Genomic DNA, 15,295 nt, shown 5'->3' on the forward strand with positions numbered 1-15,295 from the left:
GGAACCATCTACCTGTAATCGACACATCTCTTTAGTACATCAACTTGAGTAACATTCAGCTACATAAACTATCTCCAGGAAGAATTCTTAATCTGCATGATTTATCCTGCAACTTTCATACTGTCTAACTCTGTTATCAATGTTCAGCTATTCTAATTTACACACTTTTAACACAGTTAACTCTGATCAGTAACTCAACACAACTTACTTGTAATTAATTCATGCACACACTGTATGCAATGCTGCATGTAGTTCAGTTTGTTTCCATGCAGGCTACAGGACCGTCGAGTCCTGCAGACCTTCAGCTTTAACGTTGTGAAGTTTTAATAAAAATAAATAGTTTAAACTGTGAAATAAACTAACTGTAGGGCGAGAGTTGTACTTCCAGACTGAATGACATGTTACTTATAACACAATGCATCTTTATATTTTAAGTAATTAATGTGCTACATTTCTTGAATAGTAATGTGTAATGAGATCATTACTCTACTAAAGCAATGTGGTTACTTAAGTAACCCATTACTGGTCATTACATGTATTACAGTAATATTATTGCCCAGCATTACTTTAATAAAGTGCTACATTACTTAAATGTTATAGTAAGTACCACCCCAATGAGTGCAGCTACTGTATATAACATTATTGTTATGTAATGCACCTATCAATGTAAATCTCGACTACCACATATACAGGGGGAAGGTGGGGATTTGCATCACTGAAAATTACAATTCCCCACCTACTGGGGAAGTACTGGCGATGCATACCCCGACCAAGTCTCAACTTGCATAGGAGAGGATTTGTACGGTCATGTGGCATAGTTCTGCGATGAGTTAGTTCGAGTGGATTCTAGTATAAATCTAGTAGCTAGCACCCAAGACACTCCTTCCTAAACTGACAGCACACACTTTTACTGCCTGAGTGAATTTCTTTAGTGAAGACAAATCCCCACCAAGTCGAGAAATTTTGCGATCAATTCCCCCACCATCCCCACCCTCAGTGACATAGCTTGTAGTTTCTGTTTTTGATAGGTAAACTGTTACAAAGTTATGCTTTACAATAAGCAGGTGCTCTACACATATCAATACAACTTAGGTAACATCTGTTGCTGAAAAATAATATGTAACTTGATATATTAGTAGTTACTTTTATAATGAAGCAATGTGTAACTGTAACCTGCACGGAAGTAATATTGGGTAATGATTACTTTTTACTAAAGTAACTACCCTCAGGAGGGGGAAGCGGGGATAATATTGACAGGTGCATAAATTGTCCACTATACAATAATCAACACTCACCTATTAAGCTAATGTTAATAGTGACAGCTGGACTCATGTCATTGTCATGGTGGCATACATATTTACTCGGCACACCAATCGAGAATTCTGCTATGTTCAGAATAGCAACATTGTAGGCAATATTATCCCCCTTGGTTAGGTCATCATATGCTGTGACTGCACCTTCCTGTGGTATTACGCTATCATTACTAAACTTCCATGCAGTATTAGCCAGCCTATCAGCACAGGAACACCTCAATATAACGTTCTTAGTTCCCACTATGATCTTGTGTTCAGTCCGATTAGGCGTCAGTAGGAGTGTGGAACAAACTTCAGGTTGCAGCCCCTTAGTACAGCATATCGCTGCAATATTGAAACTTCCATAACATCTGACACAAATGCGCCATCAAACTTACCGATAAAGAACAAGATGCTGGCAAGTAAATACAGTTTAAACAGTCTATCCCACACGCTGGCAGTCATTATCTCGGTCATTACATAGATAGCATACTTCGCGCCCTATGCTATCACCATGCAAACTACCACAAAGTACCAGTGGTCTCCTCCCCCACCCACCTACGTGCTCTATCACGCGATCGCATCTGGGACGGCGTTAAGTCCATATTAAAGCGCCCAGGCTCTTTCATAGCATAGATTATATATTCCCTACTGTTTATAGTCAGAGATTACTGTACGCCTGTAAAGATCGACAATACGAGATACACGTGGACACACAGACACAAGAGAGAAGATATATTCAACTTTCAGGATGTGATGTTCGTTACTTTTTTGTACACTGCACAGTACTTTACCCTGGATGCATTATTTGAAGATTAATCCTTTTATAGTCATGCATGGTTTAACTTGAACAATCTGCCTTGGCTTACTGGTGTGATCAACTTAGGGGCTTAGCTAAAAACGTGTAGTAATGTCTATGAGTTTGGCATAATAGAGCAGGCACAGATCCTTTACGCTCTGGGATTAGAATCTGCTGTTTTCAACACTTCCTTCTGCACCTTCATAGACACCTTTCTACAAAGACATTTGTGAATTAATGCATTAGTAACTTGACTTTAACGTTCAGTAGGGATGATGAGCTTACTTCAGTTCAATTAATGAAGGATTGGTAAGTTCACAAAACAAATTTCAAGCTAAGACAACGATATTTCAGGCGGATAGAGCTAGCAAAGTTTGCCACATTGTTCAAGTGGTAGCTAGGATTCAAACACGCACTGTCAAAGGAGAAATGGACCAATGAATTTGTCAGTTCGATTGCTTGACCCAAGTTATACTTACGGACTGAATTTGACATTCATACAATGAACAATTTGAGACTTACAGCTAGCCAAAGTTTCAGTCACTTGGGTCTGGCAGCGAGCTTTGTCACTGTTATTTGTCTCCACAATCACTTTTTTACTATAGAAAACAACACAAAATTCACAGTAGAACAATAGTTCAACTTTTCTCCAGCCAGTCAACACCAATTAAGTAACAGTGCGGATGGTCTGAGCTCAAAGTACAGCAAGTATGCGGAGATTCCCATCCTGGGGTATAAAGGATCTGTGGAGTAGGCAATGGCTCTAAGGTCATCAATGTCATGTACACACTTTAATGTTATCATGCTATGCATGCATAAATGGTAGTTGGAAGTCTTCTAATTGTCCTAAGCAGTCTCTGTTGTGTGTGTAGCCTTGTGTGCCCACACCTCTTTTTTTCTCTTTGTCATTAAGTTGTAGTATCTGGTACAGTTCAAATCCCATACACCTTGCATCCGTACACAACTCAGCTTATTGTGTAGTAAAAAGAAAAAGCAATGTGATGAGCAGCAGCCACTGAGAGTAAGAATAACTTTGTTTCGTTTCTATACCATAAAGCAAACATGAGTTGATTACGTTGTGGAATAGCATAACTTTATCATCGCTTGAACAACCTTCTTGCTTAATAGCATGGGCGTATTTAATTAGGCCAAAAACTGTATCTTGGTGAATGCCCCAGTTCATGGTAAATAGAATGACACAAGTCCCAACTCTGTAGCCTGTTGCACTTGAGGCATATGATCGATTCAACAAACGCCAGTAAATTTCTGTACAATTCGATTGACTTACCCTTCTGGATACCTATTGCTACAACTCCAAAAGTACTTACTATAAGGCTGAAACTAACAGCCCATTGGCTTTTCCCTGTAGACAACAGTCATATAAAATGAAGCTCGAGAAAAATGCTAACAAGTTGGGTTTTCGCTCAGCTTGTCACATATTGTCTATCCTCCAAGATTAAAGTATGTAAAGAGCCAATTATAATTCCACTCCCTAATGTTTTCGCACAAATTTTTGTAAATTTTACAAACTTATCTGTATGTTGTAATGTTATAATATGGTACTGTAACACCATAAACAGTTATTACTCTTGCAAGAAGTATTGAAGAAATTAATTGTTAGCTAGAAGTGCTGGATTTTACCTTAATTAAATACAGTTGACATACATTGAATGAACCCCACTAATAGGGCCAGCTAGGGATATATTATTATGACCTCAACAATGGAGCAGTATGTCCCACACACATTAGTTGTGTTTGGAGGTAGGGGTGGGTGAATCTTCGAAAACAAATATCATTAATTTTTTAGCTCAATAACTACTAATATTGCAATATGTGTCTGGATTCTCTGGAATAATTCAAAACTAGTCCATAACAATTGGGTCAAATGTCCTGCCTGTCTAATTTGTTTTCAAATTCCAAGAATGCTGATTTATTGCATTTGTCCATACCTAGTATTGATGATAAGATGTTACCAAGATAACAACAACTATAAGAAATTGTGCTTGTTGCAGTGTATCTCGTATCATTTTTGCACATCGATATCAGTAAAATATTGAATTTCTTGATATTATTGAAATAAATGGCTACTATATCATAGTCATATTAAACAGATGACTTCTAGGTGAGGTGTTACTGTAACTCATGAAGCAGAATTTCTATAAGCAGCTACAGTGGAACCTCTCTTAAGACCTCCATATAAAGGACACTGAACATTCAACCTTTTTATAGTGTACAGTTTTAGATGTCCCTATACAGACCTATACCAATATAATCATATCTCTGAAAACGTAACTCCCAATATAGTTGCCATAGGGAATATTCTCCACCAGATTCAGATAATAAAATGTGCCGTTTGGAAGCCACACATTATAAATATCTAGATACATAATATCATTTATTTCATCGTTGCAGGTGGATTTTATACTTACAACCACAATACCATCTACTTGGAACCAGGGACGATGTCTTTCGTATGTAATAATTACATACTGAAAAGTTCCACAGATGTCCCAGCTCTGGGTCACCAGGTAGGCATGACTGCTTTGCTTTGTGTGTATGCATGTACAGTAGTTGTGTCCACACTAGCTATAGGTCTTGTGTAACATGTGACCAATCCCTTAATCTATATCCCAATATATTCACAGTTACTTACTACATCGGGTTGAATAGCAGACACTCTACCAGAATCTGTTGCAGCCATATGACACACAACACAGACTTGATGTCATAACTGCTGGACCTCAATCTAATTGTCTTTATGAACAAGTTACTGTGATCAAATGTGGAAGTTACAAATAAAGAGTAGCTCACACTTCATATTATATAGTAATGCATAATACTTTCCAGTAAATGTTTCTCTAGATCTACACAGGAAATGTTTTGATGATAACCACAGATCTAGAGTTGGTCTGTACAAAATATAGTGCTTACGGCAAGAGTATACAGGATATGCATGTTATCTACTGATGACCCAGCCTTTGTACTGCAACTGGTACTTCCTTGTTTTCCCTATAAAGAGACCTGGGGTTTGTGCCCAGCTTCATGTACCACACACACACGCACGCACGCACACACACACACAATGGTGTTCATTAGCTTGAACCATACCTCTTCATACACTTGAAATCATCTTTATGCAAGTATTTCAGTTTAGTTTAGTGCTTACTCCATACCCTATAGCTATGGTCTATGCTACGTATCAATTATGTCCATGTGTAGGTTTCAAGTTGATTGTTCACGTAGGCCAAATGCACAATATCACATGAATAAAATAACCAATGAAATTTCATGCTAGTCAGATGGCGCAAGTTTAACTGTAAGGCTACTGATCTCATTGGCTACTTTCAAGCATGTGAATTTTGATCCTTTGTTTCCCTAGTCAACCAACCGGAAATAGACAGTAACATCCTCTGTGTAAGCCGCAATTAAGAACAACAATCATGTAACCATCAAATGATTTATCTCACAATAATTATATAAAGGAAATGATGTAACTAAAACTTAGTAAGGTGTATATAGTTGGCCAGATGCAACTTCATTAATGGAGGAGCTGTCTGTCATCACTGCTTGCAGCTGTGTCACATCATCCAGTGGTCATATATAGGCTATGGAGTATTTAGAGTGTATAATAGAGTAGTGGTCACATGACAGCATGTTTATAGTAACGTGTGAGTATCACATGCACCTTGAGGTGCTTAAGAGCTTATGATATAGTGAAACCTAGAACATATGCATAATCTGACACTGCTTCCTAATAAGACTGTAGGTTGATGAGCTAACTATCCTGACAATTGTTTTTGCACTTTAATTGAGCTAATTCTGGGATAAGATTAGGGTGTTTAATTTGAGAGATTTCACTGTGCAAGTTGCCCTTTATAATGTGTTGGTGATAGTCATGGTTACTATGTGTTACTATACTGGGATTCCACTCTTTATATTCACACCATTTTAATGACCCAACCCTGTACTTACCCTATCACTAACGTCAAGTTCATTATGAATCCCTCTGTGTAGTTTATCAGAGTTAAGGTCATCTAAGAATAGACCACTTTATTTAAAGGCATGAGTTACTGCGAACCATAATATATGTACAGATACAATGATGTAACAGCATCATAACTGGTATAGGCATTCTTCATTACCAGAGCATGCAAACACATGCTGTTACAACCAGCCATACTGTACAACAAATTAAAAGCAAACCAAACACTCGAGACACAGAACAGATAATGTAACTGTGAAAGATGGCTTACTGTATGTCCTCAATTGTTCCAGGGAACATGTACATGTGTCTGAAACTGTCAGTAATAATCGGTGGTATAAATCCTAATATTATTGATGAATAAAACGGAATGTTGTAATTTGCAGTATTTATGTGTAGACAGTTCCATACATAATTCACAATGATGACACCGCTGAGGATAATATCCACTGGTGAGAAGAAACTTCATACATGTCATATAGAAGTACTCATATTCTTGAGCAAAGCACATTAAATTTCACAAATCAAACTCCACAGCCTTCGTGATGTTGTTACTAGGTAACAAATGTATCACATGAGCTGGCTAACATGGATCTTGTGACCTTAAAAATACTTGAGTACCAATTTTACTATTAGAATACCAACATCCTAAACAATATCTGAGTACTTGCAGTATTTATTTCGGCACTAAAATAACTTTCTTTTGGAACATGAGGTTTGTGTTTGACAACCTGAAAGACAGAACAAAAAGTGCAAGTTGAGTATGTAACTATGCAAATCATTATTAATTTTCTTGTCTTCTGAAATTAACCAGCTGGCAGAAGCAATTTCTGCCAGACCCATACTTTCACATGTACTATACTGTATGCACATGACTTCCTTGTATGTTGTGCTGTAAACCTTTAGTAATACAGTGAAACCTGTCTAATCAGGTCACTGCATAAAGAGGTCACCTGTCTGAACTGGCCATTTAAAAAATCTCCACATGTGTCAACTCTGTACAAAGTAACCTGTGTAATGCAGCCACCTCCATAATGAGGTCAGAAAATTTTGTCTCTGTGATGACCGGAATAGACAGGTTTCACTGTAATACTAATAATATTCTCAGCACATTAGAGGGTATACGTATGCACACATGAACATTGTTGTTTACATTACTGATTGGAGCGATTAGGGTATGCACAAGATGAACACTACAGGAAGTACAATTATAATTTAAAGCACCGTGTATGCTTGTATGTACAAAAGATACAGCACTCGAGGGCCGGCAAATACAGCATTCAACTTTTCCTCATGCTGTAATAGCCTCTTGACATGCCCCCTTACGCTGTATTTTCTGTGTATGCAAGTGTGGCAGTGTTTTAACTATAACATAATGGCATACTCATGATGTCCTAAATATTTTCCATACAAATGTAGATAATTATGCACTGTGATCTGCATTAAGCAGTCACCGTACCTGTCTAATATCTTTAATGGTCAGCCAAGAATTCACCATTACATGGAGGATTTGCAGGAGGTGTTTGAGTCATGAGTATGCACATAAAATTATCTACAAGTGTTGTACACATTGCATGAGGAAGGATGTTACGGTATTCCATTAGCTGCATAATAGCAGGTCTATAAATACTTCAGTATCTATAGTTACTAACACTGCAGATAGTCTCACATGGCCAGATCACTATACTCTGTCATTGGGTAGGAGTAGTTTTGTTGGAGGATCCGGTACAGTTCGATACCCTCAATACATCATCAAAGCATGCAGCATTTATAGCCTATGTGCACAGTAAACTCTATTGCAACAAAACTACAAAATATTCAGCTAACCTGTCCATCACCAAAGAACTTACAAATGAAACTTTTAGCATAGATAATTATTATTATAAAGAAAATCTATGCTTTTAGGCACATTTGGTAAATTTGTAAATGTATATACATGCTTGTGATTAGAAACACAAATGGCTGCTGCTCATCACATTGCTTTCTACTACACAATATAAGCCAAGTAGTGTTAGCAATAGGGATGGGCAGTATTGACTTTTCTGGCATATATATGATTATAGCCATTATCAAAATTATTGTCCACTTAACCACTATAACAAAAAACGCTAAAACATTCACAAATATTAATATTTAAATTATTCTTTTAAAAATTCCTTGATTATCATGATTATTACATGATAATTGCTAATTTCGATTATCACTAGTTGATGAAAATTAGACGAAGTTGATTATTACCAACAAAATAATTACAATTATCATGATAACCGAATAATTTCCCATTCCTAGTTAGCGAGTGCGTATGAGATTTGAACTGTATCAGATACTACAACTCAATGACAAAGACAAAAAAAAACAGTGTGGGCACACAGGGCTACACACACCAGAGACTGCTTAGGGCAATTGGAAGAGTTCCTACTACCATTTATGCATGTATAGCATGATAACATTACAGTGTGCATGTACATGCCATTGATGAGCTTAGAGTTATTGCCTGCTATGTTAGGCCACTCCAAGAAAATTCATTGTTTCCCATTTCATTATATAATCTCAAAAATGTGTGTGGTTCATTATTCATTATAGCTATCGTTACTAATTTTTAAATCCATGAGCCTCACAACAGCTATAAGAGCTAAACTCAGGGCATGAAATACAGTACAAGCTCCATGGGTTATGACTCTGAGTAATGTTATTGTTAAAAATAGTTCCTGTGTACAACTGCTACACATTCACATGATAGCTAAATAATGAATAAAACCATGTGGAAGAGAATATGCATGTGGGCAGGAAATGGGAAACAATGATGTTTCTTGGAGTGGCCTTTTGCCAAACTCATAGACTTCTTTTAGCCAAGCCCCCACACCTGTAAGCCAAGGCAGATTGTTCAAGTTAAACCATGCACGACTATAAAAGGATTAATTTCTGTCACAGTATTCAAATAATGCACCAAGGGTAAAGTACTATGCAGTGTACAAAAAGTAACGTACCTCACATCTTGAAAGTTGAATATATCTTCTCTCTTGTGTCTGTGTGTCCAAGTGCATCTTGTATTATCGATCTTTACAGGCACACAGTAATCTCTGATAATTATTTTTATAAAAGAGCCTATAGGCACTTATGGACTCAACATGGGTGAACAAAATGATAGCCCAGTAGATGGAAGCCGTACTGTAGTCTATTAATACAATCAGTGGAGAACCCTCACTGATGGCCATGGTAAAGAAGGAAAAGGTAACACAATTGTATGTTATCAATATACCAAAGGTTTTTTATTAAGCAAACTAGAGACGTTTCTGTGAAAGAATTAGGACTGTAGCTGTAGCCAGTTTTCTGCTACACTTGACCGAAGGTGTCAGGCAGATAATTCCGTTGAATAATTGAAAAAAAATTCTGTAGCAACTCAACAGAAACTTTTTGGGTCAATCTTAAGACAATTTTGGGCTTGATTTTACCCAACCAATACTGTCACGTTGTTGTGAGACATAATCTAGGAAGGTTTTTGGGTTATATTATATCACAAGCCACACCCACACCCACAATGTCCCTACTATACAGTTCTGTTGTACTGTATGATGTTGTGATCAGTGCAGAGAGTAGGATTTAGGTGCCTCTCTGCACTATCATGCCACTATTCATAATGAATTTTCTACCATCTTAGTTGGCGAGTTTGTTTTCTTCTGCTCCATGGTGGTATGATAAAGATTCTCTTGATTACTTTCTTGGTTTTGTTCCTAAATATGGTCTTTCTGTCATCAATGTTAGACACAGTGATTTTGAGGAGGCATGGCTTATCACCTGAGGTCTTTTTGCCTAGTCGTATGGTATTGGTCATTGAGCACTTTCTCTTTAGATGATCCTTTGCAATGTCTTCTTGATTGCGGGGATTCTGAAGAGGATTCTGAATATTGTGGACAATCAAGTTCAATTGGTGTCTTTCTTTTTAAGCCGTTTGGAAAGAATAGTAGAAGCAAGTTGAGTAAGGAAGTTGTTGGTCTGGGATGCTTCATGAACACTAGGGATTGTGACGTTAGCAGTAGGGATTTTAATAAAGATTCTTTGATTTTGAAAGTGGTAAAATTGAGCTTTGACCCTGTTTCAAAGCACTGTACGTCTGTGGCAGATTTCTCAACAGCTGTGATCTTAGATTCAACAAATGCTTGGTTGTTGTGCAGTAGATAGTGCTTGCAGATAAGTATAACAGGAAAATACAACATTACTGGTTATCTCTGATAAAGCTTTGCATTGTTCCTTGCTCATTTTGGAACACTCAGCATGCTGGCGACCTTCACACCAGACATTCTCACCTCAATTCTCACCGGCTAGCTTGGAGCAAATCAGGCAGCAGTTGGTTTCCTTGATTTTCTTTGAGTTTTTACCAATGACTGAAGTTCCTGGTCATTTTAGGTTCACCATTATCTCTGTAAAGTTTTGCAAGCTGCAACACTGGATCTACGTAATATATATAGAGGTTTTCAGAAGAATCTGAAAATGTATATATTTACATAAACATGTATATGATGTAAGGTCAGATGATGGGCCATTGTGTCTGACCTTACGTCATGTAATAGCTGCGACAATCTACGAGAAATATCAGAAATTGTGTGAAATTTGCTATATTAATAAAAATCGCACTTGTTATACAATAAAATTAAATACACATCATGGTTTTTTAACAAGTCACTTGTGATGATGTTCGTCACCTTGGCTGATAAACTCTAACACAGCTTTGTGGATAAATTCATACTGCTCCTGTTGGATAACATCAGAACAGTGAGCTACAACTGCTAAACTATTGTGTGTCTACAATCCTTACCACAGTCTCGACTACTCCAGGTTTTTGATTGCGCATTTTCTTAATAGTCTGAAACACGTCTACAATTTTTTCTGTTTTGACACATTGTAAGGCAATTGCCAAGGCACACAGAGTTCCTGAATGCCCCATCCCATTACTAAAACCATCAACAAAATACACACATGTACCATATGGCTATGAATACACTTACCTGCAGTGAACTGTGATGGGTCCATTGCCAACTCTACTTTGTATATACTCTAGTGACTTTATTAAGTTGATGACAGAGGTGGGAGCTGTAGGGCAAGAATCAACTGGCCACTGCTGAAAGTGTAGCTGAACTACACTTCGTACATATGATGGCTATAAGTAGAGTAGACAGCAGATAAGATAAACATACAGCAAACATCCCACATTAACAGGAATAAACCAATTTGTTCACATGATTAGTTTATGAGGTCAGTTACTATTATATATCATAACAAGAAAAGGTTTTATAGGAATTGCCAAAATCGCTGCATGGTCTACAACTGAATGAATAAAGTATGTAATGGTTTTATTTAATGTCTCAGAAGTTTGTTTTATTTTTCCATAGTATGTGCTGCAATAGAAAGTTTGGAGGTGTTTGACCACCTACAGGGATTGATTCATTGAAGTTTTAAACCATTCCTTTATTGAATATGGCAATTATAATAAGTTCTGGGGCTATGGTAACTTGTAGTAGCATTACTAAGAGAGATTGAATGTTAGCACTAAAAGCTTTAGGATATACCCTTTGTATCTGATGAGCCAGATTGTCAAACTTCTGTTAAAAGCACAGGCAGCAGTAGCTACAAAGTCTTCATGTATTCACATATGCATAACTACCAGTCACAAGTATACAGTGGCTTGCTAACATACATTATTCTTGGTGAAGATTTTGAAGTCACGTCTAATGTAGCTTGAGTTTGATTGACTTTCACCAGTATTTTCTACTGTGTACATCTCATTGTAAGTCACACAGTCCTCAGGCTCTGGCCAATACTTCCACTGACATGTTTCCTATGAACACATTCATGATTAACTGAAGTTAAAATGTACAATACACTACGGTCAAACCTGGTTCTTTTCTCCAGTCAGCATTATGACGATACGACACTTTTGCTCCCAAATAAGTTGCCAGAAGTCTGCAGCAGTGTCTTCTACTGGTCCCTGAGCACAAATGTATGCTTTGCATTGGAAGTGACTCTATAGAATACTGCCTGTGATATTTCATCAACGCAAAACACCAACACTTACATTGATATAGTTAGCATTGATTTTACTGCTGTTAGCATTTGATAGTAATACTTGGCAACTATCACTGGCTATTAAAATAATAAAAAGCAATTTCAATATCAGTACTGCTGGTCCAGACAGGAAGTTGGGTGTGACACCTCATGATAAAACCATTCATGTGAAGATTTGATATGTACACTAACAGTTAACTGCAATTGGTAGCATAAACTAACAATTTTCCATGAAACCGATGAATTGTCGGGCTATTCTAATACTGTGTACAATCTTTCAATAGCTACTATAATCTAATAGTTACATCATTATCCTTGGCCAAACACTTAAATGTTGCAGTTTTCTGTGTGAAGATGTGTAGTTATGTTTGATAGGTGACAACTGCCCATACTCAAGACGAAGACTACCAGTGTTGTACACAGGATAAATGTATTGCCTTAAACATCACAGATCAACACAATTGTTATAAGCCAGAAACACATCTATAAGCTAGACCTGTTGCCAAAAGATATTACCAGGTGCACTCTTGTTCACTGATGTAATGAACTGGCAAAAGCTGACAGGTTGATATATTTGGTCTTTAAGCATAAACTACTCTGTAGCTTTTTCATACTGAAAACTGGTTACCTTTGTACATACTACAAACAGAATATTATTGTAAGATCTATGGCAATATAGGACAAGGGTAAGTGGTTGATAATTGTAAAGTCCTAATTTGTTGTTACGAATGAGAACAGGCAAAATCTTGTACTACAGTAACAGATCTGGTCTATCTGGCACACATATGGTTTAATGTATCAGGTACATAATATCCCATTGGTAGAATTACCTTCTTGGTTGCCTTTACAAAGTCTCTGAAATTGAAAAAAAAAACATTTCTCATCACTGTAATAAAAATTGCAATGAGCAAATACCTCAAACTGCATTTGAAAACCAGTTTTACCAGTTTCCAGGTCAGCACTGGCCAACTGTTTAATTGTTTCTGTCATATTTTCAATTGGAGCAGCAATGGCAGTGTTGCCACTTTCAATAACTTCTAGAAGTGCTTTATGAATGAATAAGTATTGAATCTACATGAAAGAAGGTACTCAGACACATAACACATAGTTGCTGCTTACCTGAGTCTGAATCATGTGATTTCGGCAGAAGCAAAGTCGTCGTACAGTGTTAAAGATGTCGACACTAGCCTCGTGTTTTATCCTCTGTAGTTGAGTATCAATAGCAATGAAGGTACCAGTCCGGTCAACTCCAGCACTACAATGGACCACCATAGGGACACTACCCCGTCTGTGAAATCGATCTACTGTTTTGCAGAAGTGAAGTAATGGAGTGCAATGATGGGGTTCTCCATGTTCTGGCCACATTGTGAAGTGGAACTGATAAACCTCCAGTGAATATGAACTGTTCTTTCTCCCACTAACCTATCGGCAAAAACAACAAAAACTGAATTAAATTGTATTAGTGTGTCTACAATGAAAACTTGTTTGGTTACCTAACAATTAATTTGTGTGGTCCATTATTATACATCTGTGGTCAACTATCAATTATTTAAACACCTGCAATTTGTCCCACTGGGATTTGAATATAATACAAAACATTTCCATGGCCTATGTCAATCAGAATCACTGTTAGTAGTGGACAGTAAGATGTTGCACAGTGTTAAAGTGAACATATGGCTTTGTAAAGGTACATGTATCACATATATATATAAACTCAGCAATAAGCAATACTACAACTAACATAGAGTTACTTCAGTTCTTATACATCACTACACTGTATATGTATATCTTGATTTGGGAACTACCCTTAAGAAGGATACCCTAAAATGCGGACACTTTGATAATCAGGACATTTGTCCATGATCCCATCATTTGTGTTAGACCCCTGAAAATCAAGACGCCCCTCAAATTAGGACACTCAAATTAGGACACTTAATCATGGTCCAAGGTGTCAAGAATGAAGATATTTTTACAACAGAATATCTAACAGATACATTACCGTTTCTACATTAAACACTCGGATGGTATAATCTGCTAAACTTTCAACAGCTTTCAGTGTCACTCTCTGACTACCATAAACAACATGTCCATGTGATGGCCAGTACTGATGACACTTTACCTGTAATGTACAGTGTAGCAACAATATATTATGTCATTGGCATACTAACTTTTCCACCTTCCTTTAAATGTGACAACATTACTACTGTTGTGCATTTCTTCTCCCATATCATCTTCCAAAAGTCTCCATAGGTTGGTGGGATTGGTGCTTGGGTAGCAATATACTCATTGGCACTATTGTATCCCTACACAATGTTAGTATTACACAATGTTGAATGTTATTACGTTATACTCTAGAACATTTCTAACAAACTCCTTCAAATAAGAACACACTCTGCAATAAAAGGACAAAGGTGCCACACATACAATTATATATCTGAATAGGAAAATCTCTGTATTACAGTAGTAAAAATGGGGCTAAATGTTTTGATCTAAGTGTCCTTTTTAGAGAGGTTCCACACTTTCAAGAGGCACTCACATCAACTAAGGATGCATTAATATAGTCTGATCCAGTAGTTTTGTGGCTGATACCTATCACTACTCGAGAATGGTCGTCTACACAACAAAAGTCATAATGATCACACACACGGAGAACTTTTACTACTTACATGGAACAATGTTAAGGTAACGATTTTTGCTCTGGTTAGTAGCTAACTTAGCACTGTGTTGAGAGAACTGTTGATTTACTGTGACTGCTTCACTGAACTCTTTGCTGAACCAGTTGTCCTTGTTTTCAGAGCACAGTGCTACATGTGATGCAAAGTCTTCTGTCTTTATAGCCTTGTGGGACACATAATCTGGAGAAGAGTACTTTATGTAGCTGTGCTTGTGTTAAAATACATGGAGACAACAACTATACACACAAAAGCAAGCAAGCAAAGCCTATGGCACTATTGCCACCCAGCAAACCAGCACTTGCACCACTCAATTATACAGGAAAATCCTCCTGTGGCAGGGCTAGTAACCCACAGGAGGACTGTCCAGTTCTCACAGAGAGAGGCCGTGGAGCCAGCGATCCCAGCACCACTGAGACAAGGACAGTTGGGCATTTGCTTCCCCAGTAAACACCAGGTACCCATTGATGTTGGCTGCTTCCCCAGATGA

General features: G+C 37.4%; 2 protein-coding genes and 2 long non-coding RNA genes across 10 annotated transcripts in view; 1 reads left to right on the forward strand and 3 right to left on the reverse strand.

Moving 5' to 3' along the window:
- Positions 1-1,845, reverse strand: part of LOC136255730 (phosphatidylinositol phosphatase PTPRQ-like) — a 124,459-nt gene extending 122,614 nt beyond the window's left edge. For all 5 annotated transcript variants that reach the window (XR_010701060.1, XR_010701061.1, XM_066048568.1 and 2 more), the window contains exons 1-2: positions 1,691-1,845; positions 1,296-1,637 (exon numbers count right to left, since the gene is read on the reverse strand). Coding sequence is in view for 3 of the 5 variants with exons in the window: in XM_066048568.1 (XP_065904640.1) it covers positions 1,296-1,637; positions 1,691-1,769 (421 nt within the window). In the remaining 2 variants the exon portion in view is untranslated. The remainder of the gene's footprint in view (positions 1-1,295; positions 1,638-1,690) is intronic.
- An 83-nt stretch (positions 1,846-1,928) lies between these two features.
- LOC136255594 (uncharacterized) lies at positions 1,929-4,918 on the forward strand. Its single transcript, XR_010700985.1, has 3 exons — positions 1,929-2,050; positions 4,504-4,619; positions 4,737-4,918. It is a non-coding gene; the product is annotated as an uncharacterized lncRNA (long non-coding RNA).
- Positions 4,919-5,544: 626 nt separating this feature from the next.
- LOC136256496 (uncharacterized) lies at positions 5,545-8,628 on the reverse strand. Its single transcript, XR_010701518.1, has 4 exons — positions 6,485-8,628; positions 6,345-6,417; positions 6,064-6,125; positions 5,545-5,696 (listed from the first exon to the last, which is right to left on the reverse strand). It is a non-coding gene; the product is annotated as an uncharacterized lncRNA (long non-coding RNA).
- A 2,042-nt stretch (positions 8,629-10,670) lies between these two features.
- Positions 10,671-15,295, reverse strand: part of LOC136255749 (receptor-type tyrosine-protein phosphatase S-like) — a 36,514-nt gene continuing 31,889 nt past the window's right edge. For all 3 annotated transcript variants that reach the window (XM_066048625.1, XM_066048626.1, XM_066048624.1), the window contains 13 exons: positions 14,800-14,988; positions 14,670-14,746; positions 14,302-14,436; positions 14,133-14,252; positions 13,253-13,555; positions 13,049-13,204; positions 12,964-12,988; positions 12,144-12,211; positions 11,964-12,092; positions 11,766-11,906; positions 11,077-11,228; positions 10,887-11,022; positions 10,671-10,822 (listed from right to left, as the gene is read on the reverse strand). In XM_066048625.1, the coding sequence (XP_065904697.1) occupies positions 10,751-10,822; positions 10,887-11,022; positions 11,077-11,228; positions 11,766-11,906; positions 11,964-12,092; positions 12,144-12,211; positions 12,964-12,988; positions 13,049-13,204; positions 13,253-13,555; positions 14,133-14,252; positions 14,302-14,436; positions 14,670-14,746; positions 14,800-14,988 (1,703 nt within the window). In that variant the 3' untranslated portion in view covers positions 10,671-10,750. The remainder of the gene's footprint in view (positions 10,823-10,886; positions 11,023-11,076; positions 11,229-11,765; positions 11,907-11,963; positions 12,093-12,143; positions 12,212-12,963; positions 12,989-13,048; positions 13,205-13,252; positions 13,556-14,132; positions 14,253-14,301; positions 14,437-14,669; positions 14,747-14,799; positions 14,989-15,295) is intronic.

The sequence above is a fragment of the Dysidea avara genome, chromosome 5 (genome assembly GCF_963678975.1).
Source record: "Dysidea avara chromosome 5, odDysAvar1.4, whole genome shotgun sequence".
Classification (NCBI taxonomy): Eukaryota; Metazoa; Porifera; class Demospongiae; order Dictyoceratida; family Dysideidae; genus Dysidea; species Dysidea avara.